We start from the raw sequence: 22,250 nt of genomic DNA on the forward strand, positions 1-22,250 counted from the left end.
GGATATTTGTAAAAGATTTATGGAACCACAAAAATCTGTTTAATTAGCTTATTCTCTCTTCAACTATGCCACCCACGCTACAGTATGTGGAGGAAACCAGTTCATTTGACAGAAACATTGAAGAGTTTCCAAGTGTAATCTTTAAGAAAACCTGTACCTGATATTATTATACTATTTTCTCAAAGCAATTTCAAATACAAGTTTTAAACAGAATCGTCAAACTTCTGAAATGTGTGTTTATTTAATAAGAAATTGAGTTTCTTCTCTGCTTCTTGACAGGTATCTCAAGTTTCTTAACAGATTTAGCTCAGGATAAGACGATAATATCACTGTAAGTAAATTTGGTGAAAGTTTTGGCGCTGTGAGCAGGGGCCAAATCAGCATCTACAGAAAGTTTGTCAGCAAATTCTAAACTATCCTTTTAAATAGCCACTCATATCACCGCGAAAATCAACTATCGTCGCTAAATGAAAGAATCACAGCAGGAGAAAGTGCAATTTGTTCAACTTTATTGAGAAAGAAAACATCACAGAGCTATTAGTTGATCAATCAGCCATTGAGAGCTTTGAGTTTCATCTTCAGTGCAAAAAGAGGAGAACAGTGTGTGGATGATGGATGAACTAACGGCTCTCTCGTCTAAAAACAAAAAACAACAAGAAAAACTGAATAAAACCAAAAAAAGCAGTTTTCGTTTCGTTTCTTTTCTTTTTAAAAGTGGACAGATCTCAGCAGCACATGAACCAATCACTGACATGCATTAAATTATTCTGCTTCATTATTGTAACAGTTCTCCGTCCGGTCCGGTCTGACTGAGTCCGCTCCGGTTTGTTGGGTTTCTTTTGTTTTGCAGTTGGCACATTCACAGCTCAGAGTCCTCAGCCCCTCACTTTGTTTTAATTTATTTATTTTAGAAAGCAGAGAAAAGGGCAAATAAAGGATTTAAAAGCCTTTTTAAAGGGTGAGGGAGAGGACGAACAGAAACGTGAACAAATTGCTGTTATTGGCTGATGAAGAGGAGGAGGAGGAGAAATCAAAGAGTTTGTTCCAGCAGAGAGGAGGAGGATCACATGGCGTATTTCTGAGTCCATTCCTGAGCTGTCCTGCTGTACCTGCAGAGACAAACACACACAACAGGTGAGTCCAGGTGTGTTAGGAGGTGAGCAGAGAGCTGGACGATGCCATGCCTGGAAACACTCTTGCACACGCTCAGTGCTGCAAACACAAACATACGAATCAGACACAGTGGACTGTGGTTATACAAATCTTTAAATCTAGAAATTGCCCTTTTAACAGCAAACCTGTGCAAGCCAGTTAGGTTAAACTTCACATTTTATCACTGTTACCCTCAGAATGAGCGTTTTACCCCCAGAATGAGCGTTTTACCCCAGCAGGGATGTTTATAAGAGAGAGAAAAGTTTTCAAAAACAACGAACTTGCACAAAACCTGTCTCTGCAGGACCAGATATAATGGATCAAACAACTGAACTCTGGAAAAAGTTTTTAAGAACTGCTGAATTTTGAGCAGCTACAACATTAAACTCAGAGTAAGTTGTGAAGTATTCGTCTCTGAGACAATGTAAAGTTGTCATGTACAAAACTCCGGTTACTTTCAACCAAAAGTCCAACTTTTCTTAGACATGTTACTGACGAGGAGTTAATTTTTTTTTAGGTGCGTTTCAACCAGAATGACCATGAACTTTTAGATCTCTTCAAGGAACTAAATGGTTCCTGTTATCTGTTTCCCCTGTGACCTTAAGCCCCTTTAAGATTACGCAAATCAGGAAAGTGACGTGGAAAAGAAAAAAAAGTTACTGCACTTCCATACGAGACCAGTAGAGGGCAGTATGAGATGAAGACCATTCATCAAGGAGACGAGCTGTAGAAACAAAGAGGATCCGAGACCCCTGAAATGCTCGACTCAGAGCAGGAAGACAAATTTTAAAGCCATACCAAAGATGACCGGTGTTATGACAGAAAGAGCCACCCTGTTAACTGGAGATGCTTAGCGGGACGCATCCTTCTCTAACAGCTTTAGATCGTCATCACATCCGATGAGGAGATCATGACACGTACACAAACTAATCTAGGATGACTTCCTTAGGACTTCTTCTGTGTTTGAACAGCTGTTGTAAACTGGATACCCACTGACACGTTCAGCTGAAGGTCTCCAGTTTACAGAGTCACTCTTTAAACTGGAACACCGGGAGCTGACAGAGACACATTCACACTATCAGGCTCAAAGAAAACCACTGGTTAGGAGGTACTAAACCAAGTCCATCACAGCTGGGGGTCATCTTACTGTGGACAGTCAGCAAAGCAGGTCCTGAAACTCTTGAGGTATTACCCCATAAGCAAGAACTTTTAAAGGATACCCTAAATTTCGACCCTGGTTCTGGTTCCTGCAGTTGAAAAGCACCTTTAACAGTCTACAACCTCTGAGGATGTAGTTTTTTTTGTTTTTTTTTTTAGATTTCAGTCAAACATCAACCAGTCGCAGTCCTTCAAAGGAGCTCAGACTCTGTCCTCTCATGTGGAGCCATGCTTTGCATCAACGTGCTACAGTCAGTCAGTTTAACATCCACATGATGCAGGCAGCTGAGCTCTTACCCTCACAGCATGGCATACTTCTCTGTCCACTCCCTGGCTAGTCTGTTATACCTGAGACCAACCGGCAGGACAAGGTACCAGGTGAGAAACCTCGATTTATACCTGTTTATATCCCTTTAACTAACACGGGAAACCTTTAAAAATACACTTTTAGGAAACTTGCTTGATTTGAGTCCAGACTTGTTTACACTATGTTACAGTCGACCAGAGTCCTTTCAAAACTCATCTACAGAGCCCAGACTCACAAGGCCAGAAGGAGAGGGAGAAACGCAAAGGAGGAAGAGACAGAATAGAAAATAAAGGAAGAGGAAAATAAGAGGAAAAATAGATATGCCCTCCTGTAGACCTTTTCCAACTTTAAGAAATCCTTTCTTCAGAACCTTTATCTGGAGAATTAAAAATGATTTATTGTAATTTCTCTAATTTTTTGTTTCTCACTGGCTCAAACTTTGATAAACTTCAGTGAAAACAAGTGATGACATTTAAAACACAGAAACCTCTCTGAGACAGCAGTAGGGTGAATCATGCAGTAGTTTGTAAACTGTGCGGGACTAAACTCACTTGGTGGGGTCTGTTTTGTAGATGCGAGCAATCTCTGGCACCAACGGGTCGTCGGGGTTCGGGTCACATAACAGAGAACAAATGGACAAAAGGACTGTGGAGAGAAAACAAGACGCACCTTGTAAAATAATCAACACTGTCTGACAATGATGCAGCTTCTAGATCAGTTTTAATGAGTAATTAAATGTCTGAATTTTATTGTTGGATAATTTCAATAAAATATTAACTTATGCTAATTTCTTTCATAAATTCAGGTATTTTTGATGACGTATTCTTTCTAGTCCCTATATATGAAGTTAAAACCTAAAGTCAGCAACCACATCATCCAGTAGATCTTATCTGATATTTAACCCCAGTTCTTGGTAGTAAAGCCCTAAGCAATAACATAAATACTTATATAAATGTGTAAAACTTAAACTTCTTTCGTCTTTGGATGAATCATGAATTTACTCGTGTAATCCAGTTGTTGTTTGTGTGTTTCTCACCTTTAGAGATAGTTAATGCTGGAGACCACTGTGATCTCAATATATCCAAGCAGATGCTGCCGTTACTGTTAATATTTGGGTGATAAATTCTTGTTGTAAAGGCGACCTGACGGTGGATAGAGAAAAACAACATTTAATATCATTATTCAAACATTTACAAAAAGGAGAGCTGTAATTTGATCCCTGCAGGTAAAAAAAATCAAATGTATGTCACAGTTTCTTCAGATTTCACCCTACATGTTGAAGAAAAAGCATTGGTTTCTTTTTTCACAAAAAGCTGCTGATGATACTGAGAAAACATTAAAATATGTACTTTATCTTTTTTTCTGCAACATGGGGAAAGAAATTGCGATTTAATCAAGAGAAACACTGTTTTCTTTATGGTCAAACATGCATGCTTGAGGCTCTAAGTCTACTGTCTTCAGACTGAATAAATAAATAAAACTCAGTTCAATCCTCTGACAGCTGCATGTCAAAGTAAAGAAATAACAGGTGGAGGTGGATGTCTTTCATGACAAGAATTCAGAAAATTCAAGCCTCCTGGTTTCTTCACTGGCTACGTTAAGAGGCAGCCAGTTACCCCTTTCATGTTAGGAATATTAGCAATAACCCCATTGCATAAGCACAGACATCCCTTTTTAAAAAACGGAATATGCTCACATTCTAGTTTTTAAAAACCTGAAAATTACCCCTGGGTTCCTCCTTTTCTAACCTGAATATTTGGTCATGTATACGCCTATCAGCATATCCCCATCCAAAGGAACATTAATTTTTGTTCTTTGCATGTTCTGTTCGGGAGGAATCTTCTTTTAAGCACAGGAAGTCCTGGCTGTAAATTGGCACACACTGGTAGTGGGTCAGAACCAGCACCAAAGCTCAAATGAAGGCAACTGCTCTGGGCTGTTAATTTTCTGCCATGCTGCTGCTGTGGATACAGGAAGAAGTGGAAATCATGCCTATTGCATCAAGACGCCCTCCGTTTGACACTGTTTTCATCTGGATCCCATGTAAACAGGAATAACCCTGTTTGATCACGCCATAGACTGTAAAAAAAATGGACATCATCTTGCTGGGCTCGAAGTGAGGTCTCCACAAAAACTGCTCCCCCTGGTGGCTGGCTGCAATATAGGTTATAATTATGATATAAAGGTTATGATTAATGATGATTGACAGCTGCTGTTCTTGTGTATTTTTGGGGGGGATTGTACAATATGTCGGGAGGTAGAGTCAGGAAGTGATTAGACTCACGAAAGAAAAATATCATTATTATTTTTGTCACCCGGCTCCACTCACATTCTCCCAGAATCCCTCACAGTCTCTACTGCGCAGAGACTGGTTGCACAACTGCTTCAATGGCTGAGCCTGTTACGGGGTATTTTGGCTTCAAAATCGTACAATGATAAATGGCGGAGCCACACTGTCCACTCTATATACAGTCTATGGCTCATGCATGTAAACGCGCTACTTCCAATTTTTCAGAAACCTGAATATTGACCTTAACCTGAATATTGACTGCATGTAAACTGATGTCTCAAACTTTTCCAACAACAAAAAAAGGTTTGTTTTTATCTGTGTCTCCTTCACAAGATGACACAAGATGCAGGTGAAGCCATATTTAGCTCTTGAACTGCTTCATATAGGATGAATGTAAAAACAGTTCCCCATTTAAAAATGAATGGTGTTTACACAGAGAAATATTCAAAGTCTCAGGTTTTTACTGACCTTGGGTGGTTTGAAGGGATAATCTGTAGGGAAATGAATAGTCAGGAAAAAAACTCCGCCCTGATAGGGACTGTCAGGCTGGGAGGGGGAAGACAGAGACAGAGAAAACACGAGTTAGAAAGAAAGATATTTATACTCCTGAAGACAGAGACAAATACACAAACAGCATTTTAATGTTACGTTAATGCAGTTGAATTCATCAAAGCAGCTTAAAAAAATTAGGGGTGCACCGATCACAATTTTCTGGCCGATCTCTGATCTTTAAAAAACCTGACCTGCCGATAACAATTTGAGCCATAATGATTTTTATTTTTTGTAACTGACAGCATATACCTTTAATATTCCAAACTTACTTTATTGAAAATCATTTAAAAATACCTTTGAAACAATAAAATCTTTAATTTTTAATTTAAACAACCAATAAAGTGTCCTGAGTTTTAGGTCTCAGAGCAAAAAGCAACAATGGCTGGCTGTCAGACCTTTCTAAAAGAATACAAGGTCAGTTTCATGTAAGGATGGGCAGATCACCAATCACTGATTGCCAAAAATAAGGAAATCGGCACCTCTAAAAAAATATACATAATGTTTGTCTGAATGATTGCACATTTTGAATTTACATCTACTGATGTTTTAATTTCTTTTAGCAACAGACACTAAAATACTAAATAACACTCCCTCATCGAACTGACTAAAATATAAAGGTAAACTACGATACGGGCAACTTCTTTGGTGCATATTTTCTCATATTTTCTCTAGCTCTCTTTAACAGAAATAGTTTATTATTTAGAGTCACAATATAGGAGTACAATTAAATGAGAGTGGAAGGTGTTAGAAAGTGATGCTATGACTGCAGCACACTTTGGTTTGCTTCTTTGAGCGCCATCTTCTGGATAAAACACTGTAACACAACAGAATACATCTGCATTCAATACAGATCAGCTGCTCATGATGTGACCAAGAAAAGCTTTTAAAGTTGCATCTCACACACCTGTTTTTCCTTTCAAAACTGTGTTTCACGTCACTGCTCATGTCTAACTTACTCGTTTTTATTGGATCCATCTGTTCAGCGTTATGCGATCTTATTTAACAGCTCTGACATAAAGTGGACTTTTTAAGACGCTGTCTGTTTTAGCCGATGCTGACTCTGCTGGAACATTTATGCTTCTGTCTCCTGTTAATTATTAATGTTGAGATGAGAGGTGCTGTTAAAGTGGAGAGCGTCATGTTGACATGTCATATTTTCTACATGGACTGAAAGTAAATGTTTGGAGCAGCTGTGTATCGTGTGCCTCTGAATCTGCGACTTTGTAGCAAATGGCTATACTCCTTTATCTGTATCTGCTTAAAAATCTGAGAGAAGTTTGATACTCACTGGCCCCATAATAGTAGCTTGCCAATGAAACACTGAAAAAGGATGAAAAAAGAAGTTAATTTATCATATTTGACAAAAGTAACAGTTGGTGTGTCTTTTTTTTATTAGTGTGATGAATAAATCCTCTTACTGTCTTCACCGACGGGCCCGGCAGAGCACTGAGCCGGAGGATCTCTGGACAGATCGGTCAGTTCCTGGAAACACACGAAGAGAGACAAAGAGAGAAGTGATTACGATCCTTTAACACTTTACAAAGACAGAGCAGCTGTGAAATAGGAGTTTTTGATATTATCTGCCTCGACTTTCTTTATCTTTGCTCCAGTTCTCCAGGTGTCACTGTTCTGTGGGGTTTTCTTAAACAAATCACTCAAACTGTGCATCAGGTGTGTCAGTTGTAGCTCTGTGTTTTGCATTTTGCTCCGTTTCCTGTTTGTGACATCTGGCTGCAAGGTGGCCGACTCCTCATCTTTATCACCCTCTACCATAAGATTACAGATGATGGAGAGACACAAGGAAGCGTCATTCCTCAGATCTGTCAGTTTAAAAAAAAAAAAGCCTCACATCTGATTGTCTGTCAGCACCTGGACTAAACTGTCAATAAACCAGTAGAAGCTCAGAGACAAGAGTCAACACAAACATATAATCAGTCAATCACATGACAGCAACGCGACACGGGGAAGATGAGGTGCTGCAGTTCAAACTGAGCATCAGACTGGAGAAGAAAGGTGATTTAAGACAATGAACACAGCATGGTGCAGAGAAGACCATCTCTAAACACAACACGTCCAACCTTGAAGCAGACGTTATGTCAGCTAAGAACAGGAAACTGAAGCTTCAGTCCACACAGGCTCACCAAACCTTTGGACCCGACTTTGGATCAACACTTCAGCCTGCATGGCCTCCACAGTCCCTAGATCTCAATCCAATAGAGCACCTTTGGGATGTGGAGGAACTGGAGATCATCATCATGGATGTTCAGGCCACAAATCTGCAGCAGCTGTGTGATGCTATCATGTCAATATGGAGCAAAACCTCTAAGAAGGCTTTCAGCAGCTTGACGAATCATAAGCTGCATTTTGACCTCAGGAACTAGGGTTTACATGTAGTTCTGGGGGATAAATTTACCCCTGAAAACAGCCCTTCCTGAGGGAGAGATGTAGTACTTTCCAGAGTTCCAGGAACTTTTCACAATAAGGCTCTGTTCCCACAATGATGTTTCATCCCCAAAACACAAAGACATAGAGAGAGAAATCTGCATTTATACGGAAACGCTGAGGAACTGAAACGCTGTACTAAGCATGCCAGGCCTGTAGTTGACGCTTTAACTGTCTTGTCCAGAAGCAGCTTTTGGGAGATCTCCACTGAAGTAGAGTTGAGCAGATCTTCTGGTGTATTAGTGAATGCTAAAAGCAGAAGTGGAGCATCAGATGCACATTTTGTTGAAAGACAGTCAGCAGATACAGGAGATTGAGCAGCACAAGCACAACACGGTAGTCCATGACTATCATAACATCAGGCTTGCTGTTTACACGGCAAAGGCGTCAGCAGCTTTTCAGAATCCACCCTAGTGGCTGTTTTCAAAAGTTTGGATTTTAGGTTGGCTAAAACACTGTTTCTGTGTAAACGAGAGGATGAAACGCAACAATACTTTTGTGTTTTATCCCAAAACCATTGTCGTGTGTCTCTGTCAGCTCCTGGTGTTCCAGTTTAAAGAGTGACCCTGTAAACTGGAGACCTTCAGCTGAACGTGTCAGTGGAGATCCAGTTTACAACAGCTGTTCAAATACAGAAGTAGTTCTCGAAAAGTCATCAAAGTTCAGTTTGATATACGTGTATTTACGTGTCATGATCTCTTCATCAGATCAGGATTTAATGATGATCCAAGAGTCTAATCACTTCTTGACTCTATTTTCCGACATCTTTTACAATCCCCGAAAAAAATACACGAAAACGACATCTGTCAATCATCGTTAAACGTTACATAAAACCTTGTTTTTAACCTCGTATAACACATGAAAACGAAACTTTTCAGAAAAAAGAGGACTGGAATACAGGACAGCCAAATGATATCTTCAAATCACTACAACAATTGGACGTGAGAAACATTTCTACCAGGTGTATTAATTTTTTCAAGTTTGACCACAGCCCATCTGGAATGACTGGAAAGCCGGATTTTTTAACCTATACTGCAGCCAGCCACCAGGGGGAGCAGTTTTTGTGGAGACCTCACTTTGAGCCAGGCAAACGGACGTCCATTTTTTTTACAGTCTATGCTCCACTCAAAGCTGTTTGGAGCTTTTAGAAACACCTTCGACTAACTAGACGGCTTTGGTTCTAGAGCTCATCTCCTTTCAAGAGTCAACAAATCCATCTGCAGTGAAATAAAGCACCATCAAATCCAGGAACAATTTAGTTCAGGGACCTATTCTATTTAGTTTGGACCCTCTGGTCCCAATGCAGGTTATGACACCAACAATTAAGACTGTTCTGAAAGCAAAAAGGGATCAACAAAGTATCACATCAACAGTTTATAGTATATGAAACCCAAAAGCAGAAGTATAAACTGATGTTTGAGCCCTGATTTGTTCAGTGTGAGCGCAGTGCTGAAAGAGAGGGCTGGAAAATATTCAAAATATGATGTTTTGACGTCACCTACAGTAAGTAAGACACACGGTGTAGGAAAACTAGAGGTTAAAACAAACAACCCCACATGTCACTCTCACAGACCTGACTGAAAGTTTCTCTGCATGAAGGAAACTCACACACAAGGGTTTCAGAGTTAAGATGAAAAAGGATAAAGGAGATGCTGGCACTGACCACTGATCTGTGTGTGGTGTGTGTGTGTGTGTCGTACTCGGTCAGCCAACCATTAAGCAACCCAAACAAAGCAGACGTGGAAGTGAGAGGATTTAGCAGAAGTAGTTTGTGAAACAAAGTGAAAGTAGAGCAACAAATCCTGAATCCTGCAGAAAAGCCCAGACCTGTTCTGACCCGAGAAGACGTCTGAGGTGTTGGACGGAATAAATCTGATTTTACTTGTTTTCATAAAAGCTTTCTAATCCCTCCCTGCTCTGTGACTCTGTGACTGTGGAGCAGTTTTTATCCAACATGTCAGAGCTCGTTGGAAATAGTCGACCCACTAACTGTCGGTCAGTCGTCAGGTTTCAGGTTGGCAGGCTCTGAATCAAACTCTAAATATGACTTTGTCCCTGTGAGTGCAGCTCAGACACAATCCTCTGAGCACATAAAGACTTACTTCTCCCAGGAAAACACGTAAACCTGACCTTTTTCACTCTGAAAACAAGTAGGAAACAGGTTTGTTCTGCTGGATTAATCTTGTAATCTTGTTTATGTTAAAGATTTCACTCCAGGCAGCTGACTTTTCACCCAGTTGTCACTTCGTCTTGTGGTCAAACAGCTGTCTCTTTCATGGGCGCATTACAAATTCAGTTAGCATCCAGAGGAAGGATCGCTCTTGTTTTCGGGGAACCAAACATACATGTAAAACTCAGGAGCCACATTAATCAGAGATTTTCTTAAAAACTGACTCAATATTTGGGTCACTGTCTAAATTTTTACCTCATGTATTTAATTATCATTTTATTTCACCAGGAATATTCTTCCTGAGGGACAAAATCTTGGTCAAACACACTTTTTACTTTTTTTTAAACAAACTGCAACTCTGTATTTATGATGTATAAATGTCATGTTGGTTATTAGATATTACTTCTAACAGTTTAAAGAGCAGGTATTCTGGTTTTTACATGATTTTCAGCTCAATAAAATCCTCATTTCTCCCTCACTGGTGTTTAAAGAAAACCCTTATCACAGCCTCTCATGAGCCTGGCCACTACTCTGTAATCTTGAGTAAGTTTCTCTGATGGAATACTTTCATGTAAGGATAAACAACTGGGTTACACACAAATATAAGCAAAATAGTTGGATAAACATGATTCTTATGATTATTCAATTATTTAGTGACATGCCTGAGAAAATAATACATATTGAACGTGATTTTGAGGTGGACTGGCAGCAGCAGCCACACTGTGATTCTTTCTGAATTGGTCTCAGAGTCTAAAGGCTGGCACACATTACAGGATTCGCCGAAACTTCACACATTCAGAGAGCACACACTTGATGATAAAAAAAGACAGATCACACAAGATTTTCTCTTCTGATCTTAAAGTGTGCGGTGTGCACTCTGGAGGACACCACACACTAACAGATTATTCAACAGAGCTTCAGCTTCTTCACGCTCAATATTACAAATCTCACGTAGTAAAATGTGACTTCATTGTAAGGAAACATGATGGATGAACCGGAAGAAGAATTTATGATTGTTTTTGGCCACTAAAATTCAAAACAAACACACAAAAGAGAAAAACGATGATAGAAGAAGTCATGGTGATGGCAGTAACGAGGGCTGTACGCATTACAGAGCAAGATGATGGTAAGTGAAGTCTTCACAGGTATTACAGACAGATTTCTGACTTCCTCTTCTGTCAGTTAGCTGAGTCAGCTTGCATCTTGATTGGCTTTCCTCCGGTACATGTGACATTACACACACTGCATGTGCCCGGCTCCTCTTATCACCCCACAAACTACAAGATTTCTAGTCGTAAATATTAAACATGTTCATTATCTACGTACAATCTCCCTATCAGAGGCCTTCTGAGCGGCTCCGACTGGACTAAGGCTGAACAATTTTGGAAAATAATCTAATTGCGATTTTTTGGAACAATATTGCGATTACGATTTAGCATGCAATTTTGGGGGGGATGTTTATCCTCTACATAATTAATTTAACACAAGCAATAAAGTGTTCTATAGTATGACCAACATGACAAAGGATACTGTCAACATTAGTGCTGCACGATTTGGGGAAAAGGTGCGATTTGCGATTAGGTGGACAATATTGCGATTGCGATTGTGCTTGCGATTTAATAAAAAAAGTTGTGTCATGATGAGTCTACTGACTTGCTTGGTTATCATGGAGAAAAATCTGAATTGCATGTGCTGACATTGCGATTGCGATTGCGATAATCGTGCAGCCCTAGTCAACATATAAACAATTCTTTCCTGTCATAGGCAAGCTCTATGCTATGATTAAATGAGATGAACTCATGCATGAGTTGATATGAATAACGTATCTTTATTTAACCATTACAATCACAGAAGAATATTGACCGATTGATTTAAGCCTTGTAGACGTGTGATAAAATTATCATTAATTTTCTCAAATAAAATCAGAGGAAGGAGCAAAGCACTGCTGAACAAGAGGCCTGGTATGAACAATAGTTGAAAAACAAAAATGAATCTTCTATGAATGTCACGCTGAAAAAAGTGTAGTTATGTATACAAGACAAAATCTCCAGTTCAACCACTGAAATATGTCAACATGCTGATTGCAGTTTTATAAAATGAAAAAGAAACACTGTGTGACTAATCAAATATATAAAAATCTTACTGATTTTTCATCAGTAACAAAACACAAACTAAAGTGCAGAAATATAAATAAAAAGAAAGTTTTGGCTCATCTACTTAAATATGTAAACTTATAGGATGCACTTTTTAAATGCACTTTTATTTTAACATTGCAGCCTTTGGGATTTGAAAACTGCACTCTATAACATTGTGACACACACCCCACACCACAGGAAAATCACACACAATGTTGTTTGCAAACATCAGACGATCGTCCCTTTGCTTGGCTTTGATCGTAAGGGGGAGATCCGAGGGGTATTGCACGAAAGTAGGATAAATACATCCAGGATAAATGAGCAGGCGCGGCTTGAATAAGCCTAGTCGGCGCTTTCTCGGATTAACTGGTTGCACGATTGGCGAGCCAGGATGAAACAACGCGGCTTAGTCAAGCCAGGTGTGGATCATTTGGATAAGTGCGCGTTCACAGCCTTCTTAAGAAGACCACGAGATCGATCACAGAATCACAGATTGAAAATGGAACAAGGACATGCATCTTTCTTCAAGCAGGATGAACAGGCAATGCTTCTTCACCTAAATAAAGAAGTAAAACATATAATCCACAAGAAAGGCAACACGAGTGTGGTTAAAAAAAAAAAAAAGCCTGGCAGTTAATAACTGACCGGCTTAATACGTAAGTAGCGCGAACATGTACAATTAAGAAACTGTACTCCACACACTGTCATAATTACAGTTTGAGGGTGTGGAGCTGATCAGCTCCGCATCCGCACAGTCATCGATGACTTTTCAAGTCCGCTAATCAATACTTGTGTTTTTCTTTAATGTGGCCCATAGAAGTGCATGTTACTCAGGTTATTTGAAGTATAATTAAGTTCAAAGAAAATTTAAACTCTGTGCCCGTGTTATCTATTAAATCAATTGTTCTTATGTTGTGTTCTGTTTCATCCCTCATCTGTCATGAAGAACAAACCTGTCTGGCCAGAAAAGAACCTGGCAGCAGGTGAAAAACAAACATAAAAATATTCTGCAGTCTGGTAAGTTACTTATGTGTGGCCCAAAGAGCAATTATCAATTGAAGTGATACATTTGTTGTCTGCTGAGAAAGAATTTCTGTACAATTTTTGCCGTGAAAAAAAAGACACATCAAACCAGCACAGGGGGTGGTCCACCAAGCCAGGACCTGACCCCAGCAGAGGAGCTGGCACTCGACTTAAATAAAGGGAGGCCAGTGATGGAGGGGATCCAGGGGGGGCTGTGACAGATACTGATATACATGTTAATTAAACCTCTGACAGCAGTTTGACAAGCTGTCTTTATTAGTATGGCAATATAACAGTAGGGCTGACAATGAGACAGAATGAATGAATAGAAAGAGTGTTTAAGTTAAAAAGTGGAGTCAGAATGATGTGGGACCCTTTCACTCCTAAAGGTGGAGTCTTAAAACAGGACGATTTTCCTATTTTAAGAGACAGTAAAGACAAAATTATATTCTGTCTGTATTGTAGTCCATTTCAGTGGTGTGATATATTCATTTTTCCTTTGTTTACCCTTTTTCTCATTCTGTAGGTTTAGGGTTGTTTTTTGTTTTTTCATCAGTTTGGTTTAGTACTGATTTCAGTGAGGCCTGTTTTTTCCATGTTCTTTATAATAATTTTAAACCTTTTATTGTAGGACTTGTATTAATAAAGAAAGGATTCTCAACAGTCTGTGTTAAAAGGTATTTTTGTCTTCATACAATCTGTGCAAATAAACAATACTAAAGTCAACCAGCAAATGCAATGACTACAGTAGTAAGATTTGGATGCAGGATGATTAAATGATGTAATGTGTAGAAAAAGCATGGAAATGCTGTAAACCACGTTCATTTCTTACATTACAGAGAGCAGAGCCAGCGCAGGATTAATCTTATCCTGGTAGTTAGCCTGGTCTGGAGCAGGCTAGCTGCAGAGAATAAATCGCCATGGTAACTAGTCCCGGATAAATTTGGCCAGCTTTTGTTCAACCGACTTGGGGCTAACTTCATCCAGGATAACCAATGTTTGCCAGCTTAATCCCTTATCCTGGTTTTGTGCAATACCCCCCCGGTCAAAAATCAGCCTGATTATCCTGTAGCGTGTATCTGTCTCTTGAAAAAGGCAAAATAAATAGCAGCAATTTTACACCCCTTTATTGAATTTTTATATGTTTTGTTGTACGTTTTTTGCACGTTAAACATCAATTAAACTATAATCGTTTAGACGGTAAGTGCTGCTTTTAAATAATTGACATTGCCTAGTACCTGCGGCTCGCAAGGCTTACTAAATAATAAAAAAAGCTAGGTCTGCAGACACTGCAGGCAGTTTTGTCAGTGTGGCTACTGTCAAGCAATGTTAGCACTTCCTCTTAAGCCAAATTTTACATTCTGCTTTTTGATCTATGTTTCCGAAGAAAGTATTTTGCTATTCCATTCATTTTTTTAAGTTCCATCTGACAAAGATAACCTTTTTATAAGAATTATATTGTTGTTGTCTATTTCAGATGTCTAACATGTCTCTGAAATCAATCTAAAGTGCTGAAAGAAATAAAATGGGTCTAAAACGAGATGACAGACTTTGTTTGTTTCACTATTCAGAAATAATCAGTCTTCCCTAACTGTCTTGTTCATTTTTGAAAGCCTTGAAAAGTCGTCAGTCACAGGAACTTCAAGGATATCATGCTGGACATCTTTAACTTATTGAGTTTTATGGAGGACATCCTTTTTTAGAAACATATTTTAGAGATAAATCCATCAGGATGTTGTATTGTATAAGTAGGGATGGAGATATATTCCTGATATTTGTCTCCTCCTGATACTCACACACACACGTTTGCTGTGAGCAGCTTGGACACGTTGAACACAGCCTCAGAAACAGACCGAGACACACATCACACAGTTCTGATGTGTAAGCAGAGGATCTATTTTTACCCTGGACAGCAGAGATCAGGATATAGCAGTGCTGCTTATAGAACGACAGGTTTGTGTTTCAAGCCTTCAGGTCTCCCTGCAGCCAAGCTGGCCCTGCATGAGTGTGTGTTAGAGTGTGTGTCGGTATGTGACATACAGGCTCTGCACACAGGGCTCATCTTTCAGGTTTGGCTGAGTTTAGGAGGCGAGAAAACGGGCAGGAATTCAGAGGGTGACTGTGACAGAAGCAGCTGTGAGGGCAGACACTAACCTGGTTACAGAACACACACAAACACACACCAACACAGTTATTATTTTCAACATTATCTTTAAATATTTACTTAAACTTCCCCAAATTAAACCCTCACATCCACTGCTTCTCAAACTCACGACGTCTTGCTTAAATTCAGGGAATCGTGCAAATTTTAGGCAATTTTTATTTTCTTTTTGAATTTTTTTTACCTCAAACTTTGACTCTGTTTTCTTTAAAGGTCTGAAGTAATTGTTTTTCATTCATTTGGTCCACATACTTTCACATATTAGGAATACAAGATATATTCTTAATAAATATGCTTTGATTCAGAATTTCTCAGTTTCTGTTTACACTGAATCTGAAATCTCTGAGTTAATATCAAAACTTCAGGTAAATGCGTCCAAACTATTCTGCATCCTTTTACTTGTTGATTTTTTAATAAAACTCACAACCTTCTTATGAAACTTTGAAAATTGCACCACAAACTCTAAGGTCTCACTGAAACCAAAGCTTCTTATAATTTAGAAAATGGTTCAGCAAACTGAACTATAATGAGGCAAAATATCGATTCATTAACTGGAAACTCTTTCAAACTTCATGGGAAATATTTTATAAAACTGCATAAACCCCTGCATTCTTGATGTCAAATTTTATTTCTCTTATTTTAAGGTGTTTTCTTGCTTCATGTGTTTTCATGGTAAGGTTTCTCCAACCATTGTCTCATGGGGCACCTAGCACAAATTCTTCAATGGTTACCTGCGTCTTTCCCTATATCACATAGCTTATCTTTTTTTGTTCATTTATTTTATTTTTTTTACACAATTGCTTACAATTTTTAATAACGGTGTCAGTGTATTAAAATGTACATTTCAAATAACTGTTCAGTTGTTATATTGTTTGCTGTCATTAAAAGAAACTCATGAACATGACTGATAATCATGTTTATTAATGTCTGTCTGTCCCTCCACCCAAAAGATGAAAAACACCACCACCTATTAGAGATAGGTACAAGTTTCGGCTGCGTGATAATCAACAAATAATCAAAACTGACAATTTCGAGCTTCTATTCACCAGAAAACTGCTGTGTCGTTTATTTCAATTATTCCCCCCTCTCTGTAAATATAATTTTTTCCCCCACAAAAAACTTCCATTCTAGCTGATGTGTGTTTTCAATTCTGTTGTCTTAACAAGTAACTCCTTAATTCTTTATCGGTGCATGTTTAATTCAGTTACTTCTTTCAAAATTATACAAATATTCACAGAATAAACTGAGTTCAGAGATGAATAATCATTAATTAACCAAAATCAAGGTAGAAGATTCTTTTAATCATGACTTTGATTTTTGCAATAACTGCCCAGCCTTTGTACAAATACTTGCTGTTGTCTCCATTGTTGGGATAATAGTTTTTTATTCCTGCACCTGTGCAACTGCCGCTTTTAGGGCTGTAACTAGTAGAGATGCCCCAGTCTGATATTGATATCAGATATTGGTCTGATATCAGCAAAAAAACAAGTATCTGCATCGTATCGGAATGCATCTAAAATCTCCAATTTAAGCAGTTTCTGTTACCCATTGGTTAATAATAAATGGGTCAGTTTTTCCTCTTACCTACTGTTGCTGACTACTGTACTTTGTTTAAATAGTATCACTTCAATATCACATCAAGCCTTTTCTAACATGACAGACATACTACAAAATAAGTAATAAAAGTATGCATGTTTAATGCTGATATCGTATCGGATTAATATCGGTATAGGCCAATACTCAATGCTGCAGTATCGGTATCGTATCGGAAGTGAAAATGTAATATCGGGACATCCCTAGTAACTAGAACACATAAAGTGTTTTGTCTTCGTCTAACTTTAGATACTTGGTAGGAAAATAGTTAACGGGATAAAAACCTGTGACTTCTCCCTCTGCAGCTTCAGCACACCGAGCCAGGTTTCAGCAAAAACAACTGTTTTATGGCAAATACGGCAACTCTATAGGCACATATTACTACACTGAAAGCAAAAGCATACTAAATACAGAACCGTCTGCTACACCTGCAACATTTCAATTGAATCAAGTCAACTGCTAGCCCTGTTAGCTAGCACACACTGTAGTGACAAAACCAGAGTGGAGAAGATTAGCCTGCTAATAACCAAATTGGTAAGTGGAGATATGCATCCTGTTAAGTTTTGTGGTTGGTGAAGAAGTCACAGAGCTGATTGCATTTCTAGAGCTAGAGTACAAGCCACCGCCACGGAGAACGAGAGCTACAAGAGTGGAAAAGATGAACGTTAAGTCTGTAATTACAGTCCAGGAGGTCCGTGTCCAACGGACCCTTTTTTGTCTACAGTTGAATAAAAATAAATACAATATGCGAGTATGCGATCATTTTTTTTTTTTTAGAGTATTTGATTACAGGAAGTAGTGTAAATTCCCATCCCTACCACCTATGAGCTAAGCATGCAGGCGCAGCTTATTAGACTGATGGGAAATAGGCGATGCGGAAGTGCTAAAACTAGGGCCCGAACGATATGGGATTTTTGGGGCCGATGCCGATAGCTATACTGGGGTAAAAAAAAAAGCTGATATCCAATATATACGCCGATATCCCATAAATAGACTGATATCCGATATATCGGCTGATATTTATAATAAATTCATTGATATACACAGGATATATACTGTATATGAACACAAATCATTATAATACCCATATGATTCAAGACAGAGACAGAACACTATTAAATTAAAACAAGGAACTTTAATTATAAAACTATTAACATAAGAACTGTAGTGTTAACCAATGATAAATAAGAACAAGCTGTAAACAATAATAAATTAAGAAGTCAAACTGTAAACACAGTAAGCATAAACAAAAATTTAAAATGTTAACACAAAATGAGCAACTTACACGACGTTAAAACGCTGTATTAAAGTCTTACATTAGATAATGGTGGACGTGTGAATTAACAGTACCATTTATCTCTGTTTATCTCTCAAAAAAGCAGCTAACACGATGTTAAAACGCCGTTTTATAGTCTTACATTACATAATGGTGGACGGAGGGGGCGGGCACTTGGGCAGTATGCAGCCCAACACACAGACACACAGGACCAGGAGTGACAGAATCGCTGCGGAGCAAAATTTTTTATAATTGGCTACATTTTGGCTAATGTTGATTAATTGGTGACAGGCATAATCGGCCTTATTAATCGGTTGGGCTCTAGCTAAAACCTGCAGTTCATGAAGTGTCCACTTGAAGCTCCCTGCAGGAACCACATACACACAAATTCAAAAGTAAAATGTTTCCGGTGTGGTAGAGAAATGGGGAATTATAATTTTGCTCAATCAGAGCTACAACTGAACTGATTGAAAGGCAGGAAGACTGTACCTGTTAGTGAGTGTGGGGGCTCGAAGCCTCCGCCTTTTCCTCACACTACCTATACCAATATCTTCAAATTTGTGATTATGCATGAGAAATTATAGTTTCACAAACACGGGACCTTTAAGAAACAAAGAAACCGACCAAACTGGAGTTTTTTTGCTTTAAAAATTAACCACATATTGGCCTGGATAATCACTCAGAAGCTGTTTCACAGTTTCAGAAAACTGCAATGATGCTTCATTCCCCACACGTCAAATATTTCCAAATGTATGTCTCATGCACCAACAAAGAAGAATTGAGTCACTTAAGTGTGAATAAAACTTCAATAATGACCTGTGAAGATAAATATTAATAAATAACTGCACTTTGAGGTTGTATTTTTGTTTCATTTCTTTGTGTATAGTGTTTATATTTCCTGTTAAACTGGTGTAAATTGTGTATCACAAGCTACTATCTGGGTTTAAAGATGTATCCTTCTATCAATATAGACTCTGTTTCCCATGAGCACAAACATCATAAAGGAGTGACTCTTGCCAAGGTGTGCATTTGTTTAGGAAAACAGATCTTCTTTTACACACTATTATTTTTTCACAGAAAAATGGCACATGTAGATTGTCCTGGTTGTCCATAGACACTCAGAAATTGCATTTATAACAGATTCAGGGGCTGATAATCTAATTTGATATTGTGGATTATGACCAATTATGTACAGATCTCTTATAAAGTCTAAACAGTGCCTCTAATAAATCACTAACAGCTCTAAATGCAGATACATAGCAGGATGAGGTGCCTGCCTGTTTTGTTTTGTGGAGGTAATAATAAAATCACGTGTCACGGCCACAGGTGTAAAAGCACACCCGTTATATTTACACTGAGTGGTGAAAATAGTTTATGGAGTAAGAGCTTGAGAGAAAGTTCAGGCTTTAGCACCTGAGACTGAAAACTTTACTGTGTACAGAGAGAGAAGAGGTCTGTTTTCCTGAAATAGCAGCAGGTATCAGAGATATTTAAAAACCCAGGAGTGAAAATAAGCCACACAGTGTTTCAGTTACAGGCCTGTCTGACTGAAGCTAAGCTAACGTCAGGTCAGTAAACTGAGCCTTTGTTTTATTGTGTTGACCCAACAAAGCAGGAAGGAGGGCTTTGTTAGACCAAGGTTTATAACTATACATACAAACCCACAAATAACACATAAAAATCCTGATAAATGTAACAAAGCCTTCAGTATTTTGACGCTTTTCATGAATCGTTGTGTCACTGTAAGAGAAGCGAACGCTGCTGACAGCTTCAACCGACAAATGTTGGACTTAAAATGTTATAAAGGTGTTAATTTTTTCATTCCCTTACCTTGCTGATTCGTTTTAAAGCCATTGTGTCGGCGTAAAGGGACCGGCTGTCGAGAGGGAGGAGAAGGAGGAGGAGGAAGAGGAGGAGGAGGAGGCCAGCTAGGTGATGCTAACTAACTAGCATCTAGGACTTTCCTATCTTTGTGATTAGCTTCAGGCGCTAAGCTGTGCTACACATTCGCCGGTTAACCGTTGGTTATTTTTGGTGAATCTCGTCTTTTTCTTCGACAGCAGCTCGGTTTGGAGACTGACGTCCCCCGGCACGTCAGCCCGGACTTCAGGCTGACACACAAATAACGGACCGAACCGACCGCAACTGCTCAAAATGTCTTCCGTTTCACACAGAGAGCAGCTGTCAGAGGAGCAGGGGGTCTCACTTCGAGTCGATTTCAAAGCACCGAAACGGGCTGCCAAACAACATGGCGGCAGGAAAAATGATCGGTTTGTAGTTCTTTTGAAAAGAATAAAAACAGATCCCAAAAGTGTGACTTATAATTTTGTTACAAACAGTAGTTCATATAACTTTTTTATATTACACGTATTAACTCAACCGCTAAACAGTAAAAAAAAAGGAAAAAGAATAACGAAAACCCTTAACAAAAACATATTTTGATACCTCGCTAATTTTTAATATAAGTGTAATTTAATGTATTTTTTTCACTAATAATTATTCAAATAATTACTCAGTTCCTTTGAGTAAAACGTAATATAATCAAATAATTAAATAAAAAAAATGAATTAAATAAATTCTACAAATATATTTTCATGATAAAACTGTCATGTGATCTTTTTCGACACAATCCAAGTGCGATATCTATTTCTAAAAAATTTCAAAGGGCAAACTTTTTTATATAACTCACAAGTGTAATATCCTAATCCATCTTGTTCCAGATATTATTCAAATATTGCTTTATTTTTTATATGCGTTATTTTTGTCTACTTCTTGCTAATTGTATCGCTGACTTATTGTTTACTCATGCATACTCTGTTTTAATGCTTCTTATTCTACTAAGTTTTGTTTGAAGGTTCTTTATAATTGACTAAAAACTCTATTTTTCATTTTATTGTTGTTTACATTTGTTGTAAGCTTGACCTACCCTAACAGTAAATTTTAGCTCAATTTTATCTATTCCAAATATTTTACGTTCTCTTGTAAAATTAAAAAGAAAGGGCCAACTGAAAAAGAAGAGGTTATGTCAGAAAGAATCATATTTCTGTGATTTTTGTTTTGTTTTTTTGGGAATCAAGAAATGTGGGTTTTAGGCCAAAAAATAAAATAAGATAAAAAACTTCCCCATCAACTTTTAGGGTCACTGAAGTTTCATTTTTTCTGGCATCTCCCTTAATGAGCCTGGCTCTCAAGTTTCTTCTTCTCTGGATAAATTAAAGCAGAACACAAACACACACCACTCTCCTAAATATAAAAAAAAAACACTTTATTTAAAAAATGAAAGCTGGTGTAGAACTGTACAGCGCAGGGCAAAGATATAAATACCATCTGATGAACACACACAAGGAGCCTTTGGTTTTTCACATATCTTACCCAGAATGCCTTTCAAAATTATTTTCCTGTATTTGAAGTTGCGACGCTAACAGTCCACGTTAGATAATCTGGTTTGGAGGAAGACAAACTGACCACCTCGCTGTCAGAGTTTTTAAAGGTGTGAGTCGAGGGAAGACAGGAAGTAAAAATTAAAAAACACTAAACAGGTTTTGAAAAACTTAAAACACACACACAATCGTACTCGCTGTAACACAAAAATCCCACGTCTGTGTTTTTACGTTTTCAGACATGACTGTTGCATTTAGACGGATGGGGCACGTCAGCCTCTTTACAATCATTGGGTATCATTAGCACCTTTCCCTCGCAGACAGCTGACATCTGCGACAAAAAACATTCAACTCTTAATTTATCTTTTCATTCAGCAGCCACAGAACAGAGATGTGACAAGGTTCAACGACTCCACATATTAATCTGCTTGTTTCCTGACTTTGCAGTATTTATTGTTTCTTTTCTGAAGACGTGCCAAAGTCAATAAATGTTTCCGGGATGTTTTTATTTTAAAGCAACATTACATAAAAACTGGTACTGTTTGACGTTTGGCAACCCAACAACTTCAGGGTCAAATTCACATGCTGACAAGATAAACCTTTCTCATCTC

The 22,250-nt window shown here is 38.3% G+C and overlaps 1 protein-coding gene across 1 annotated transcript; it reads right to left on the minus strand.

The window, feature by feature from the left end:
* Positions 1 to 911: 911 nt before the first annotated feature.
* Positions 912 to 20,462, minus strand: ube2d2l (ubiquitin-conjugating enzyme E2D 2 (UBC4/5 homolog, yeast), like). The gene is made up of 7 exons (XM_074674470.1): positions 20,090 to 20,462; positions 6,878 to 6,941; positions 6,748 to 6,779; positions 5,376 to 5,453; positions 3,654 to 3,759; positions 3,169 to 3,262; positions 912 to 1,109 (listed from the first exon to the last, which is right to left on the minus strand). Exons 1-7 carry the CDS (start codon positions 20,111 to 20,113, stop codon positions 1,064 to 1,066), a joined length of 444 nt encoding a protein of 147 aa, XP_074530571.1. The 5' UTR covers positions 20,114 to 20,462; the 3' UTR covers positions 912 to 1,063.
* Between the last annotated feature and the right edge of the window lie 1,788 nt (positions 20,463 to 22,250).

The sequence above is a fragment of the Halichoeres trimaculatus genome, unplaced genomic scaffold (genome assembly GCF_033239565.1).
Source record: "Halichoeres trimaculatus isolate MK-OKI-2021-1 unplaced genomic scaffold, fHalTri1.1 fHalTri1_scaffold_7, whole genome shotgun sequence".
Classification (NCBI taxonomy): Eukaryota; Metazoa; Chordata; class Actinopteri; order Labriformes; family Labridae; genus Halichoeres; species Halichoeres trimaculatus.